At 43.2% G+C, this 16,418-nt stretch overlaps 1 protein-coding gene across 10 annotated transcripts in view; it reads right to left on the reverse strand.

Annotated features, from left to right (window-relative positions):
* The window catches only part of PPFIBP2 (PPFIA binding protein 2), a 206,630-nt gene that overhangs the window by 38,673 nt on the left and 151,539 nt on the right, over positions 1-16,418 (reverse strand). For all 10 annotated transcript variants that reach the window (XM_084631942.1, XM_084631944.1, XM_084631946.1 and 7 more), the window contains one exon: positions 3,584-3,676. In XM_084631942.1, the coding sequence (XP_084488068.1) occupies positions 3,584-3,676 (93 nt within the window). The remainder of the gene's footprint in view (positions 1-3,583; positions 3,677-16,418) is intronic.

Below are 16,418 nucleotides of genomic sequence, written 5' to 3' on the forward strand. Positions count from 1 at the left end.
GCAATTATGGCAGAAGTAATGCATGGGCGGAAAACCAACCATTCATATGGATCAAACACAATAGTTAATTTACACACATCATATGTGTGTAAGGCTGCCCTTATGACTGGGTAAAATCTCACACACTAAAACTTCACAAAAATCCAGCAGGGACAGAAATACAGACTTGCCCAACTGGCAACATAAGGAGACTATTATCTCATGTTAGTCCGTCTGAGAGCAGCTGGCTATCTGAGAAAGAGGCATCATTTTTCAGATTTTTGTACATCTTTAGAAGCACTTAAAGTATTTGTCTTAGTAAAAATTTACTGTGATCTATCTATGACATTTCTAATAGACAAAACACTTTAGTATCTAGCATCTTGAACGTAAGGTGTTACTAGGTCCTCAAGACATTATAGTTAAGAAAAACCCATGATGTGACAGGGAAGAAGGGGAGATATTTAGTTTAGTAGGTGAAAACACATTTTGACATGAAGGAGCAGGCAGCTGGGTGGCAGCAAAGGCTCACCATTTCTGCCATCAAATCCCCATGGAATATAGGAATTCAGCTTACTAAACCTCTGAATGATTACCATGCGTTCTTAGTGACTAATGTGCTTTATATATCCCAGCCAGGGAGATATTTCAAATTTTTATTTCAGTAGCTGGAGCAATAGGAAGACAGAAGTGCAGACTTCCTAATAGCAGATTTGGACTTGTCTCCTCAACCCCATTCTTCAATCTTGGTTTCTCCTAAAAACTCTCATCTTTCCTCTTTTACTCAATTGCATATAATCACCACAGTTAATTTTCCTCTTCCTTTCTCTGCACTTATATTCCTTTCGAGTCCCATATCTTCTCCCATTCACATCTCTCCAGAAGTCTATTTCTCTCTCCGCCCCCTTTCCTCTGCCTCCACACTCCTCCACCTTTCCCTTTCACAGTCATCATCTCTGAAGATAATAGACCACACATTGTTTTGACAAAACATTTACAAAAGACCTGGAAAGTTCATTGTCACTGTTTCAGAAGATGGATTTATTATTGTGATGGAATACACCCCTGTATACACACTACTGTAATAATTTTTGTAGAAAGTATGCCTTGTAAGATATCATTTAAAAACTCATAATTTTCTGATCAGTATTGTCCTGCTAAAATATGTGTGTCAACATTGTTAAGATTCCCCTGTATGATGTTACTAGCACATGTTCCAAACCACACTGACCTGCCCAGGCAGAAGTCAGGTCTGTCCTAAACAAAGAAAGGAATGTGTGCTTGTCTTAATTTGCATTTATGCAGGAAACAGAGTCATCAACCAGGGAGGGAAAACGAAGGTAAACAAACCCCCGCAAAACCAGCAGGGATTATTCTTCCACATACTCTTGCTTCCTGACCCTCATATCAGGGCTCCTTCCGCAGAGACCAACGGCTGTTTACTTTTGTCTTCTCACACGCAGAAAATGAAGTGGGCAGGGAGAAAGAAAAAGGGGAGCTTTGGGATGTTTGTCCCTCTGTTTTTTAGTTTTAGTCCCCCTCTTGAGTTCACACCCCTCTTCCTGCCAGAGAATGGCTGCTTACCCAGGTGACTGTCCAACTGATTTTGTTAATACCTGAGGCATGCATTTGCCTTTTGTCTCTGAGGAACTGGTTTGGCTAGCTTCCCCAGATAAATATGCATTAGTAACATCATACAGTAGACTCTTATAATGTTCAATTTTGCCACACATTTTCTCAGGACAATCATGATCAGCGAATTATGATTTTTCAAATGATACCTTGCAAGATATACTTTGTACAAGATTTATCATAGTTTTGTAAAAGTGGTGAACATAAGGGTATAGTCTGTCACAGAATTATATTAGCCTTTTTTGTAACTGCATCACGTTGTTCGTTCACATTCAATCTGCGATCCACTATAACCCCCAGATCCTTTTAGCAGTATTACTGCCTAGACAGTTATTCCCCATTTTGTAGTTGTGTATTTGATTTTTCCTTCCTAAGCGTACTACTTTGCACTTATCTTTACTGAATTTCATCTTGTTGATTTCAGACAAATTCTCCAATTTGTCAAGGTCATTTTGAATTCTAATCCTGTCCTCCAAACTGTTTGCAACCCCTCCTAGATTTTATAATCAAACTCTTCACTCCATTATTCAAATCAATAATGAAAATGTTGAATAATACTGGATTCAGAACAGACCCCTGGAGGACCCCCATAAATACCTCCTTCCAGTTTGACAGCAAACCAGTGATAACTACACTTTGAGCACTGTCTTTCAACCAGTTTTGCACCCACCTTATAGTAATTTTATTTAGACCACAATTTCCTAGTTTGCTTATGAGAATGTCATGTGGGACTGTGTCAAAAGCTTTACTAACAATCAAAATATATCACATTTATTGTTCCCCCACACCATCCATTGGGCCAGTAACCCTGGCAAAGAAGGAAATTAGGTTGGTCTGGCATGATTTGATCTTGACAAATTCAAGTTGGCTACTACTTAGTAACCTATTATCCTCTAGATGTTTACCAACTGATCGTTTAATGTTCCAGTATCTTTCCAGCTATTAAAGTTAGGCTGACTAGTCTAACTGCCTGGATCCTCTTATTTCCCATTCTTAAAGACAGGTACTATGTTTGCCGTTCTCCAGATCTCTGGGACCTTACCCATTCTCCATGAATTCTTGAAAATAATCACTAATAATTTCAAGATTGCTTCAGCTACTTCATTAAGTACCCTTAGGGGAATTTCATCAGGTCCTGCCAACGGAATAATCTAACTTATCTAAATAGTCTTTTACTTGTTCTTTCCCTATTTTGGCTTGCATTCCTTCCCCCTTGTTGTTATTATTAATTGTATTAAAAGGTTTTTTAATCTAGTGGGGAAAGTCATAACAAGAACCAATGGCTGGAAGCTGAAGCCTGACAAATTCAAACTAGAAGTAAGGCAAAAATGTTTAACAAGGAGGGTAATTAACCATTGGAACAAACTTCAAAGGGAAGCCATGAATTCTCCACCTCTTGATGTCTTCAAATCAAGACTGGATGCCTTTCAGGAGTCCATGCTTTAGATGAACACAAGTTATTGGGCTCAATACTTGAATAACTGGGTAAAATCCAAGTTGATCTAATGATCTGTTCTGTTCTTACACTCTATGAAATTTACTCATGTGGTACACCAAAGCAGCTCTACATTTTTCCTTCCACTGCTGTCTCTGTCTGCATCTGTGAAACGGTGACTTTCAAGCTAGAGAACTTACTCCAGAAGCTAGTAACTGATATAGAAAGAGTAAAATAGAAAGCCTGAAAGGAAGGCTTGCTAAAATTCCTTTGTTAGCCAATATATTAGTTTTTGGGAAAAGAAAAAGAGAGGAGAATGGGGTGGCAGGACGAGTAAAAATCCTAAGTAAAAGGATAGCAAAACTTTAAAGGCAAAATCTGCATTCAACAGATTGTTCAAACAAAATCTTATTTTATAGTCATCAGTGAAATATATTAAATGTTAAAAAAAAAGTAAATATTGAGGGAAAAATAGGGAGTATCCACTTCCAGGTTGGAAAAAGTCTGTCCTTCATAAGTGCTAAATTTAATGCTTACTTTGGTTGCTTTTAATTTCCATTCATATTGGGTTCGTTCATTTTCCAGCTCTTCTACTTTAATTTTGAGATGTTTGAGTTCCTGAAGCAAACCCTGCAAAAGAAAAAGATAAAGAACAGCTAAAGAAAGAGCTCAACCAAGTATTTGTTTTCTAAGGACACAAATTAAGGCTCATCCATGACACACTCCAGGGAATGTGGAACCATCCATGTAAAACAAACTGTTCCTTGTTATTTGTGCACCCTAAGTTAAATAAGTGAAAACTACTTTGATTTGCTATATTATTAAGTGGAATCCTTTCTGAAACTCTCTAGCCAAAGTTATGACCAATTTTGCTTGGTTGTGTAGGAAAGATGGCGGACTCTGATGTGTTCAGGTGCATAGCAATGAAAGTAGTCAGGTTCACTTATATCCATGTTATATTGTACCAAGGGTTGCGTTCAGAGGCTCTTTAAAAAAAATCTAGAAGACTGAAATGCTGCCCAAGAGTCTCCTAAAGTTCACAGAAGGGAGAAAGTCCCCTGCTGGTAGGTATTTAAGATACCTAAAATACCAACAGATGAGGCAATATTCAGCAGACAGGCACCATACACAAACACTTTACAGACAAATAAGACTACGTCCCTACCTGAGGAGCTGATGATAGAGAGACCCGTCAGTAAATAGAAGGTTCCATGTTAATTGATACAGCCAAGAGATGCATTTACAACAACAAAAAGATTCTCGACAGCTTTATTAGGATATATCTACACGGGGAGTCTTAATGCACAGCTTTTTGCTGCATGGGTGATAACACGCCGTACACAAGCTGCACCAATAGTGTTCGCACAGTTTGAAACTCCTCCAGGAACTGGTCCTCTAGAACTAGCTGCTCAGTGTCCTCCTCTTCTTCCTCACCTGTGTCATGTTTCCACTGTTGCTGAATTTCCTCCTGCTGCTGGAGGAGCTGTTGCTGCTGCCACATCCTACACTCAGCGGTGCGACCTGTGATCTCCAGAACCGAATCTGTTTGGCTTTGAGCGCTGAAATACACATCAAGCAGTCTGTGCGTACTCACAGCTGCCACCATGTTGAGCAGAGCATTTCTGGCCTCGGAAAACCAGCGTGGGCTTGGTAGGAATGAATCGTTCTTTGACCAGCAGTAGTGAGAAAATTTCAGGGTGGGAAGGGCTACATTTTTTTTTAGACAATTGCTGAACTGACCTTCGAGCTTCATCGACAGCATACCAACATGCTGTACCCAGTGTCCCTAGAAAAGCAGGTCACAATTATGCATCAGGAAGCTGGCCACTCCAGAATGCTGCTGGTTGGTGGCAAAACAATTCAACTTGGGGAGATCAACTGCTTGGGATATTCTCATGTAGGAGTGTCACGCCATGGAAAAGGTACTATTGCATCCAGTTATAAAGCTGGGTAATGCTCAGGAGACTATTGGGAACCTCATACATGCAAAGCCATCAGACTATCTAGGACAACTTATAAACCCATCTCCTATCATTTGTCCCCTCCCAGCCCCTCATTCCCCCACTACGGCACAGAACTTATGAATAAGAAGGGATAGCTCTCCATGGTGTTCTAAGGGCTGGCTGACCACCATGGTAGGATTACAGACATAAATATAGGGTAGACTGGAAGTGTACATGATCAGAACTCAGGCCTTTTCAAAGTAATGGAAGGAGGACAGTGTGGCCCCAGGAACACTATGGACATTAACAGTGTATATGTTTCTCTGGTTATTCTGGGAGACCTGTCTTAAGTCCTGCTTCCTTGGTTAATGAAGCCATTCACAGACCAGATCACAGATCAGGACAGAATGAAAGAGCTTTTTAACTACACACTCAGCAGTTGCAGAATGGTAATCAAGTGTGCATGTGGCCATCTGAAAGGGAGATGGTGCTGTTTGTGGAATACATTGGAAGCAGCAGAAAAAAGTGTGCTGAGTATTATATTAATATGTTGTGTTCTATCCAATATTTGTGAGGATAAAGGGGAACGCCTTAACCGTGGGTGGGAAGATGAGTTCCAGATCTTGCTCAGCGGTTTCAGCAGCCAGCCAAGTATCCCACAGAAAATGGAAAGACCCAGAGACATATTGTTTGGGATGCCCACTGTTCTTATTTTGAGTCTCATCCCTGCAAACGTGTGGCTATACAACCAGCCATTAGCCCCTGGAAGTGGGATTCAGGTTCACTGGGTGGTGTAAGTGGGGCCTTGTTCAAGTACTTTTGTGAAACTCCATAAATTATTTTACCATTGTTTAAAGGGATTTCTAACTTTCTTGCAGTGATGAGTCATAATATATGAATTTTAAATGGTTTTGATTATGAAACAAGAAAGAGTCATGTAACAAATCAAAAGTTAAGTTTTTACACATGCAATACTACAACAGCTTTTAAATCGAAAATATATTAAACAAAACAACAGAGCAGCCAACACTGAAAGTGCAGTGCAGTGCAGAACAGCTGGCGGGGTGGAGGTGCTTAAAAAGTTACGGGCGAGTATATGCCTTGCTTGTGTCTCTTTTGTTCGTGGGATTTCTGGGATTGAGTGCCGTGGCTCAAAGTTATTGGGGCACTGGAGGACTCAAAAGAGCTGGGCTCTCAGGTGCAGTTTTCTTCTGTGCCCAGAGGTTGACCCCTGCAAAGGGAACACTGCTCCAGGGGGGGTGGAGCAAGGTGGAGTTGCAGGTGGCCCCAGTAACTTGTATTGTCCAGGGGCTGAAGAACGTGGCTGGGTCCCACCTCTCTGGGCTGCAGCGCCTGCGTCCTAGCACCACCATACAGCAAAGCAGCTTATTTTGGCTTAATAGAGTCTCTCTGAACTGCCTCTACATCTCCCTGTCCTTTTCCACGCTTTCCCTGGTTATGGTAATGCTTTCCCTGGTGACTGTGATGTTGTCCTTGGCCGCTGCCAATGTCTTGTTTGACAGCTCCATTTTTTCCTCCTTTTGGCTCCTAGGATACTGCCTCCACCTCTCACCCATCTTGAATTTTTCTGTGGGACTCTCCTATGAGCTGCACAAACATCTTGTCTCAAGTCTTCCTTTTATGCCCCCTCAGGTTGGCCAGGCACTCTGCCATTGACAGGTCTGGCTGCAGGAGAATGGAAAAAAAACAAAGAATGGGCTATTGTTTTTTTTCCAGACAGGCCATGATAGCATTTTTAAAATATGAATTACTGACTTTTCCTCCTTGAGATTCTTCCCAATCTCGGGGGAACCTCAGAGATGATAAGCAAGATCCAAAAGTTTTTGCTGGTCTGTCCAGTTCTTTGTAAAATGGACAGCTCACATGTCTCCTGGTGGATGTCTTCCTTGCATCCCTCATTTTAAGGTGGGCCCTCCTGAGCTGTGTACTCTTTCTCCAGCACTGCTTGGTGTCCTGATCACGACACTTCATGGACATCTGCTTCAGAATTCCCACAGACAGTTCTTTATCCTGATGTCTGACCACAAGAGCTTCCAGCACTGACTCTTCTCCCAGATGGCAATGAGATGCAGAGTCTCAACATGGCTCCAAGCAGTAGCACAAGGCAAGTTGTGGGGACTGTGGAGTGGAATTGCTATAGTACTGCAAGAATACTGATCTACTCGAGCCCAGGAGCAAATGGGCAAAAGCTGGTCTCACGGCTGGTTTTAAATGGGGGAGGGTCTGTCCTGGGAACTTGATACCAGGGCAGAAGGTGCACATAGGTACATAGACAGGCCAGTAGTGGTCGACTTCAAAGCCCTGAGGGATAGCTGTTGGAGCAGTGCATGCATATGAACAAAAGATCTAACTAAATCAATTCGTAGCAAACTTAGTCCACTTTGCTAGAGGACTCCAGAGTTTTGCTGTACGTGTGGAGTTAATGCACTGTGATGCATTGCGTCATGTGTACACTAGCATTATAGAACCAGATTAACTCAACTTCAACTGGTTTTAAACCCCCAGGCAGACGAGTCGTGTCTGTTTAATTCATCAGTAGATGGACACTTCAATCTTCTCTGCTGCTGCTCAGAGTTTTCCTTTTCTTCCCTGCCTCAAAGGGGCATTGTGAAGATAAATACATTACATTTGTTAAAGATTGTAAGGGGCTCAGATACTACATTATGGGGCCCTTATAAAGTCCCTCAAATATCTAGATAAGACATATAGAGGGAACACAGAGAATATTCCGTCTCCCGTCTAACAGCCAGGGTGATTTGGTTGGGGAGGGGAGGCTCTGCTTCAAATTTATTGGACAAGTACTAGCTGAAGAGGAAAGTGATCAGGAACAGCCAGCATGGATTCACTACGGGAAGGTCATGCCTGACTAATCTAATCGCCTTTTATGATGAGATTACTGGTTCTGTGGATGAAGGGAAAGCAGTGGATGTATTGTTTCTTGACTTTAGCAAAGCTTTTGACACGGTCTCCCACAGTATTCTTGTCAGCAAGTTCAGGAAGTATGGGCTGGATGGATGCACTATAAGGTGGGTAGAAAGCTGGCTAGATTGTCGGGCTCAATGGGTAGTGATCAATGGCTCCATGTCTAGTTGGCAGCCGGTATCAAGTGGAGTGCCCCAAGGGTCGGTCCTGGGGCCGGTTTTGTTCAATAACTTCATAAATGATCTGGAGGATGGTGTGGATTGCACTCTCAGCAAATTTGCGGATGATACTAAACTGGGAGGAGTGGTAGATACGCTGGAGGGGAGGGATAGGATACAGAAGGACCTAGACAAATTGGAGGATTGGGCCAAAAGAAATCTGATGAGGTTCAATAAGGATAAGTGCAGGGTCCTGCACTTAGGACGGAAGAACCCAATGCACCGCTACAGACTAGGGACCGAATGGCTAGGCAGCAGTTCTGCGGAAAAGGACCTAGGGGTGACAGTGGACGAGAAGCTGGATATGAGTCAGGAGTGTGCCCTTGTTGCCAAGAAGGCCAATGGCATTTTGGGATGTATAAGTAGGGGCATAGCGAGCAGATCGAGGGACGTGATCGTTCCCCTCTATTCGACATTGGTGAGGCCTCATCTGGAGTACTGTGTCCAGTTTTGGGCCCCACACTACAAGAAGGATGTGGATAAATTGGAGAGAGTCCAGCGAAGGGCAACAAAAATGATTAGGGGACTGGAACACATGAGTTATGAGGAGAGGCTGAGGGAGCTGGGATTGTTTAGCCTGCAGAAGAGAAGAATGAGGGGGGATTTGATAGCTGTTTTCAACTACCTGAAAGGGGGTTCCAAAGAGGATGGCTCTAGACTGTTCTCAATGGTAGCAGATGACAGAACGAGGAGTAATGGTCTCAAGTTGCAGTGGGGGAGGTTTAGATTGGATATTAGGAAAAACTTTTTCACTAAGAGGGTGGTGAAACACTGGAATGCGTTACCTAGGGAGGTGGTAGAATCTCCTTCCTTAGAGGTTTTTAAGGTCAGGCTTGACAAAGCCCCGGCTGGGATGATTTAACTGGGAATTGGTCCTGCTTTGAGCAGGGGGTTGGACTAGATGACCTTCTGGGGTCCCTTCCAACCCTGATATTCTATGATTCTATGAAGGCTGATATAAAAGATGACACCTTGAGGAGGATATCAGAAGAGCATCAAGATAGGAATCTCAGCACCTTCCCATTTCCCAGCAGTTTAAGAGGGATGGAGGGTTGGGAAGGAGGGACATTTCACCTGGGCACTGCCCCTGTTTGGTATGTTTAGTCACTTGGCTGTTAGGAGTCTGGTAAAATTCCCAAGTCCTTTGTGTGAGTGGCGAGATTCTGAAAGATTAAGGGGGAAGAGGAGCATGGTATTTTGGGATAAGAGATCTGGGAGGCAGAAGTGCATGAGGAGACAGAAATTACAGAAGAGGAGGTAGAGAACACAACATAGGGGAAGAGTTATATGGGAGTGGAAGCAGAAAGAGGAAACAGCTACGGAAGACAATGAAGGAAATATACACTATGATCTACAAAAGAAAAGGAAAGAAAGATGAGGAAGGTTAAAACCAAGAGAGAAAATAAATCTCATTTAAAAATATAAATAAAAGAAAATTGACCATATTTTCCAATAGCACACAACAAACACCACATAACCATCTTATTACTTTAAATTACAGAAGGTGTGGTTCTGGAATATGTATGAAGAAAATCACCAGTATATTTTACTAGTGGGCTTAGTCCACAGTAGGTACATTTTTCAAGCTCTGATTTTAATGAATAGTAATGTTTTGTAATTTATCATATTGAAATGCAACTTTTGTTGCCTTTTACGTTGGTGCCCAATTTACCTTCACCAGGCATCCAAGTACAGGGGTTATCCTTGTCACTGGGCCTACCCAAAGCTGTCCAGACAGGATCCTAATGACCTCCATCTATCTGGCCATATCTTGCCTCTTGAATCCCTCTCCTCCTTTAAGATGATTATAACCTTAGTGTTCATTCTCCGAGACCAACATTACTGATGAACCTTGGCACTGGCATCGAGGGGGCACTATTTCCTTGAACTGACATTTGTAATGTGACAAACCCTAAACCTAATCCAAACACATGGATCTCACATATTCGTGTACCTTAAGGAACCCTACCTATGTCTCAGGGAAAACAAGAACAACAGTTCTTCAAATGTGCATTTTAAACATGGAGCCCCTTTCATGATGCTGTTCATACCTTAATATAAATTTCAACCTTTTTCTTCAATGTGCATTTCATATGTACTCTAATGACTCACTAGCCAGTGCCAGACAAAAGTGAATTATTAATCAAGAAACAGCAGCCGTATGTTTAATAGGTACCAAATCAACAGAGGATATTTATAAAAAAAAAATCCTATAAAAAAAATGACAGAAATTTTTTTGAAAACCAACCAACCAACAAAAAAATCAAAATAGCAAAACCCTCTGTCAACATGAGCAGATTACAGTTCGGCTTTCCAGAAATGATCCCACAAATAATTAAGGAGACACTGCAAATGCAGCAACCTGGAACTAAAAAGTAATCTTAATAGGCTTTCAAGCATGCCATTGTCCCTCCACCTCCATTCATATTTAAGCAGCTTAAGCAAAGTACCTTTTACCCTGACACGTAAAGTGGTTTTGATCAAATAAAGTGAAGGTTTATACTGTAAACATAAAAAATATTTTATCCTAAGTGATTGTTTCAGAGAATTAAAAAAAGATTTTTGATTTTTTAAAAGGACAAACTGAAGTCGTTCACTGCGTCTTTTAATTAATTTAATTCCATCAGAACACATACGATGAACAGAATGAAAAGAAAAGCAAATTATTTCTGCGAGTGTGCTAAGCACTTCTCAAGTGGCTCGCTGTGTTCAGTGTGTCACGGCACGGTTCTGCTGACATACACGGCGGCAGATCGCCTCAGAAAATATGCTGCAATACAAACAAACACAGTTCTATTCTTGGCATTCTAAAATAGAACGGCTATGACGAAATGCTTTTGAGAGTTAGAAGCAAAATACAAACTTTATAAAAAAATAAGAGGGCCATATTTTGCTCTCATTGAGATCTGTGCATTGGTAAAGCAGACATCAATAAGAGCAGAATTTGGCACTAGGTTTATTATTAACACAGCACACTGTCTAAAAAAAAGTCACACAGATTAATGCCTATTGTTCACAACGTAATTCTGGTTAGTGGAATTCAGTTTTTGTGAGAAAGGGACAATGCACAAAATTATGCTAAAGTGTACTTCTCATACATCACACAGGGAGCAATTCTTCTGGGTGAGGCTCTCTACCACTGATCTCGTGCTGGCCTGAGGACCGTTAGCTGTCAGTTCAGATTTCCTATCTTGAGACTTTCTTTCCTGGATTTTACTATTAATTTCCAGCTGTAGTCTACACATCTGTTCCTGTAGCTCACTGATCAGGTTCACTACTGACTGCAAGAAGGAAAGAGAGACAGGTGAGAAAGAAAATGAGGGGGATTAAGGAAGAAGTAAGGGCAGGAAGCATAGAAGATTATTTCACAGTCACAAGACTACGGAATACATGAAGCTGGGAAGAGACCAACTATAAAGAAACAAGCCTGATTTTCCCCTATGTGAGATAGGTACAAATGGGTGTAAATCTAGAGTAGCTCCATTTAAGTTAGTGCTCATATATCAAGGGGATGGATGTTTTAGAAATACCCAAGAGAGAGAAGTTAGTGGAGTTACTTGTGATTTACACCAGCATGAAGGAGATCAGAATTTGGCACCAGGTCTTTACCAATCTGGCCAGCAGGATACAGAGATATAATGACAACTGGAAACCATACTGTAACGTTGGCCAGTCCTGATAGCCGTTCTGGGGCAATTTCGGACCACAGCCAGACTTTTTTGTTGCGGCTGAAATGGGATCAGTTATATATATATATATATTAATATGTGCACCCAACATCATTTACTAGTAGAAAGTTGCCATGTGATCATTCTGGACTATAATCTACTGTCATATAATTTATGATTACAGACATCCATGTCAAAAGAAATCCTACTCCAGAAAATAAATTAGTTGACCTCCATTCTACTAGCACAGGGGTGGGCAAACTATGACCCATTGACTGGATCTGGCCCACCAGCCATTTTAATCTGGCCCTAGAGCTCCCGTTGGGGAGCGGGGTCTGGGGCTTGCCCCGCTCTGGAGCTCCAGACAGGGAGCAAGGTCAGGGGCCGCTCCATGCGGCTCCCAGAAGCAGCGGTATATCCCCACCTCCAGTGCTCCAACCAGTGAGCAGGGTTGGGGGGCTACTCCCGTGGCTCCCAGAAACAGCGGCATGGCCCCCCTCTGGCTCCTATGTGAAAGGGCAGCCAGAGGCTCTGCTCTGCATGCTGCCCCTGCCCCAAGTGCTGCCCCTGCAGCTCCCATTGGCCAGGAACCGAGGCCAATGGGAGCTGCAGGGGTGGCACTTGGGGTGGGGGCAGCATGCAGAGCGGAGCCCCCTGGCTGAGCCTCCGCTTAGGAGCAGGAGAAGGGACATGCCGCTGCTTCCGGGAGCCGCCTGAGGTAAGCGCCGCCCGGAGCTTGCACCATTGAGCCTCCCGCCACACCCCAACACCCTGCCCCAGCCCTGATCTCTTTCCCGCCCTCCGAACCCCTCAGTCCCAGCCCGGAGCAAACTCCTCATCTCCAGCCCCACACCAGAGCCCGCACCCCCAGCCAGAGCTCTCACCCCGCTCCCCCCCCCACACCCCGGTCGCAGCCTGGAGCCTCCTCTTGCACTCTGAACTCCTTATTTCTGGCCCCACCCTGGAGCCCACACCCCCAACCAGAGCCCTCACCCCGTCCTGCACCACAACCCCAATTTTGTGAGCATTCATGGTCTGCCATACAATTTCTATTCCCAGATGTGGCCCTCAGGCCAAAAAGTTTGCCCACCCCTGTACTAGCAGGTCACTTTATACTAGCAAGGATAAGAACAATAGGTCCCTAAACCATCCATTCTGCCATTTAGCCCCACCAACCTGGGAAGGTTCCTGACACACATGGTTAAGCAACACATATTGGAGAAGCCAAAATGATGCTCTAAAAAGGAAGGCACCAGAATGATAACACAATTTTAAAATAATCCTATGTAAATACATTCAGATGGGGAACAGCTTCCCTGGAACAGTCAATAAAACAGGACACTTCTAGTTATGGGAAGGAAACCAAGTGCAAGTCTGTAGTAAAAGCTATGTGATGTCCTATTCCCCCTCCTTAATTAAATGGCTCATAATCTTCAATGCTTCCTCAGAGATTACAAAAATTTGGAATTGCTCTCCTAATATTCATGTATATTGATATCACATATTTTACAGCTTTTTATTTTTCCTAGGTAAAGTAAATCTTATGACATTAATCAATCACCTAAGTGAGTGGGAAAGTTAATGGGCAGCAGAACACCTAGAGAGATTGGGGACCTGCAAAGGGGGCGGATGGGAGATTTCCAATTTTTCTATTACAAAACATGAAAATCCTCTTAAAAGTTTACACTTCCCTGAAACTCTCCTGCAGTGCAGTAAATGCAAAGCTAGCTAAAATTGTAGTAGGGATCACTGAGAACTTCTTTGTGCAGGGGAGCAGCTTACTGGGTCTAGGCATATACTATTCCAAACAAGCAAATATTCTACAGAATCAACCGAAGCGTACTAAAGGCACAGAACTCTGGAAGCAGGATCAAAGGCTTTATATATACCCTCCCTTTTAATTTCCAAAGGTATGAACATCAGCAAGTCTAGAGGAGTTATATGGCAGACAGGTATTTCATGCTAAGGCAATGATTCAAGCACAGGATAACTGTTAAGCACATACTGAAGTACTTTGCTGAACCAGGGCCTAAATATGTGCTGTTTTCAGATCCCTTCCTCCACTTAGCAGTGGTTTTATAGTGCAGATAAAATTATGAACAGACCCTTTAACATTTAGGAAAGGTTGCATGGCCTGTAAAGTCTGGCTTTACAGATTTTGCTACACTGTGCCAGGACTGTAGATAACAAAGCCAGTCCGCTGGAGCACCAGCTAATGCGAGTGGAACTGTATCCCTCATACGCTGAGAAGACTGAGTGACCACATCCATTAGTAACTTTGCAACAACACAGCAGGGCAGTGGGGAGGGAAGTGTTTCTGTAGCCAAACCCACCATCCTATCACAGTACTGCCAGGGGAACTCCTGGAAAGCACAGGCTTTGTGTAAAATCAGGATACTACCCAGAGATTTTCTATGTCTGGATTTTGTTCCATTCTCACAGTCATTGCCGCAACAAGGCAGCAGCTTTTTTAAAAAAATTAACACTGCACTGGTAAATTCCTATTGAGTACTGCTGCTGCTACAGGCTGAGATTTTCAAAGGAGACTAAGGGAGCTAGGTACTCATCTTCCACTGAATTTCAATGGGAGTTGGGCACTTGCCTACCTCCCTTAGCCTCCTTTGAAAATCCCAGCTTTATTCTGCATTTGTCATTGGCAGGGAACAGGGAACACTACTAACCTTTATGAGGCAGAGCCAAGCTAGGATTTGCAGAATCCTGGTGAAATCAGATGTGTGGGGCCCAAGCAGACTTCTGTAGATATGGATTGGCACAGGTAAGGGGCTGGCAGCTACTCTAGTTGTAGGTTCCAGTCATGGCAATGCAGGAGTTTGGCAGCTGGGGGAAGGTCTCTTCTGCTTTCCAACTCTTTTCCACTTTCTCCAGTGACTGGTTCCTGGAACGTGGGGCCCTGTGTGTCTACTCACTCTGGACTTGCCTTGGGCCATCCCTGATAAGTTGGAGATGGTAAAACTCCTGTCCCCCTCAGAAAATAAGAGGGGTCCATACAGGGAAAATGAGAAGCTCTAGCTGAAGTCTCTGAAGCCTTTGTGGCTGCTTGTTCTCCTTTTTCAGGGAAACGGCTGAGAGTACATTATTTTTATCTTTCCCTTTTTGCTTCTCATCTTCTGGAATCTCTTTCTGTATGTTTTCCTATGCCAGGCCTTTTCTCTCTCAGCATTAAAGGCTGTTATAGCTAGAGTTTGATTTGGGCCAAAGAGCGGATCTAAACTCCCCTGGACTTTGGGGAAGTTTAGAGCCAGATCCAGGATCAAACTTTGTGGCTCTGAGCTTTCTCTGAATATAAGCACAAGCACAAGCATGTTCAGAAACAGTGAATGCGCCCTCTCTCTTTTGCCAATCTTTCCCCCACAGCTCTCAGACTGGGCTCAGAAGATCATGCAAATGAAATCTGGATTGAGGCCAAGTGATGCAAAAAACTGTACGTCAACTTCGCCTGTTAGCAGCTCCAGGACTGCAAGGCCCTAAACACCATAGTGATAGGCTCCTTAGGCCTGGTCTACATGGGGGGAGAGGGGTGGATCGATCTAAGATACGCAACTTCAGCTACGAGAATAGCATAGCTGAAGTCAATGTATCTTAGATCGACTTAGAATCACTTACTTCGCATCATTGCGGCGCGGGATTGACGGCCACCGCTCTCCCGTCGACTCCGCTTCCACCTCTCGCCCTGGTGGAGTTCCGGAGTCGATGGCAGAGCGATTGGGGATCGATTTATCGCTTCTACACTAGACGCGATAAATCGATCCACGATAGATCGATCACTACCCGCCAATTCGGCGGGTAGTGTAGGCATGGCCTTAGAGATACAGACATACCTGAGATAAATGTGTTTCTTTTGGTTTTAATTTCTAGATACAAACAAAAAGTGCCTCTCTAAATAACCTTAGCCACAACAGACAAGAAATCATCATACATGGGACGTAACTCTTCTTACTCAGCACTAAAATGGTGGCAAAGCAGAGATTAGTTGCTACTGTTTGTCTGAATCTTCTTATCCTAGTAAACTCTGAGCAGAAAACAATTACTGAAAAAACAAGAAACATTCCAAGATTCATTTTCCCATGGCTAAAAACTGTGGGTCCAATTCTGCCACCTGTCCTCATGTGAGTAAGAGTACCAGGATATGGCACAAAGCTCTGTCTTTGCATACACATACTCCCATTGAAGTAGTTTTGCCTGTATGATAACTTCAGGAAATTACACTGTTGCTTTATTACACCAGCAAATGACACTATAAAACATACAAATCTGAAGAAAATGTACAGGGCAAGTTTATGTAGATGTGTTGAGGGCAGATATGGGGAAGCCACCACCTAATATGCCTATGTACACATAGCGCAGGTGTGTCCAATGCAGCAGGTCACTTGATACTGCAGCTCCTTACATAACCTCATTGTGTTTTTAAAATAATTTCCAAGAGATCCAGAGCTTAAGAACATAAAAATGGCCATACTGGGTCAGACCAAAGGTCCATCCAGCCCAGTATCCTGTCTGCCGACAGTGATCAATCCCAGGTGCCCCAGAGGGAGTGAACCTAACAGATAATGATCTAGTGATCTCTCTCCTGCCATCCATC

Source organism: Lepidochelys olivacea (genome assembly GCF_965140295.1).
Source record: "Lepidochelys olivacea isolate rLepOli2 genome assembly, chromosome: 6".
NCBI classification, from domain to species: Eukaryota; Metazoa; Chordata; order Testudines; family Cheloniidae; genus Lepidochelys; species Lepidochelys olivacea.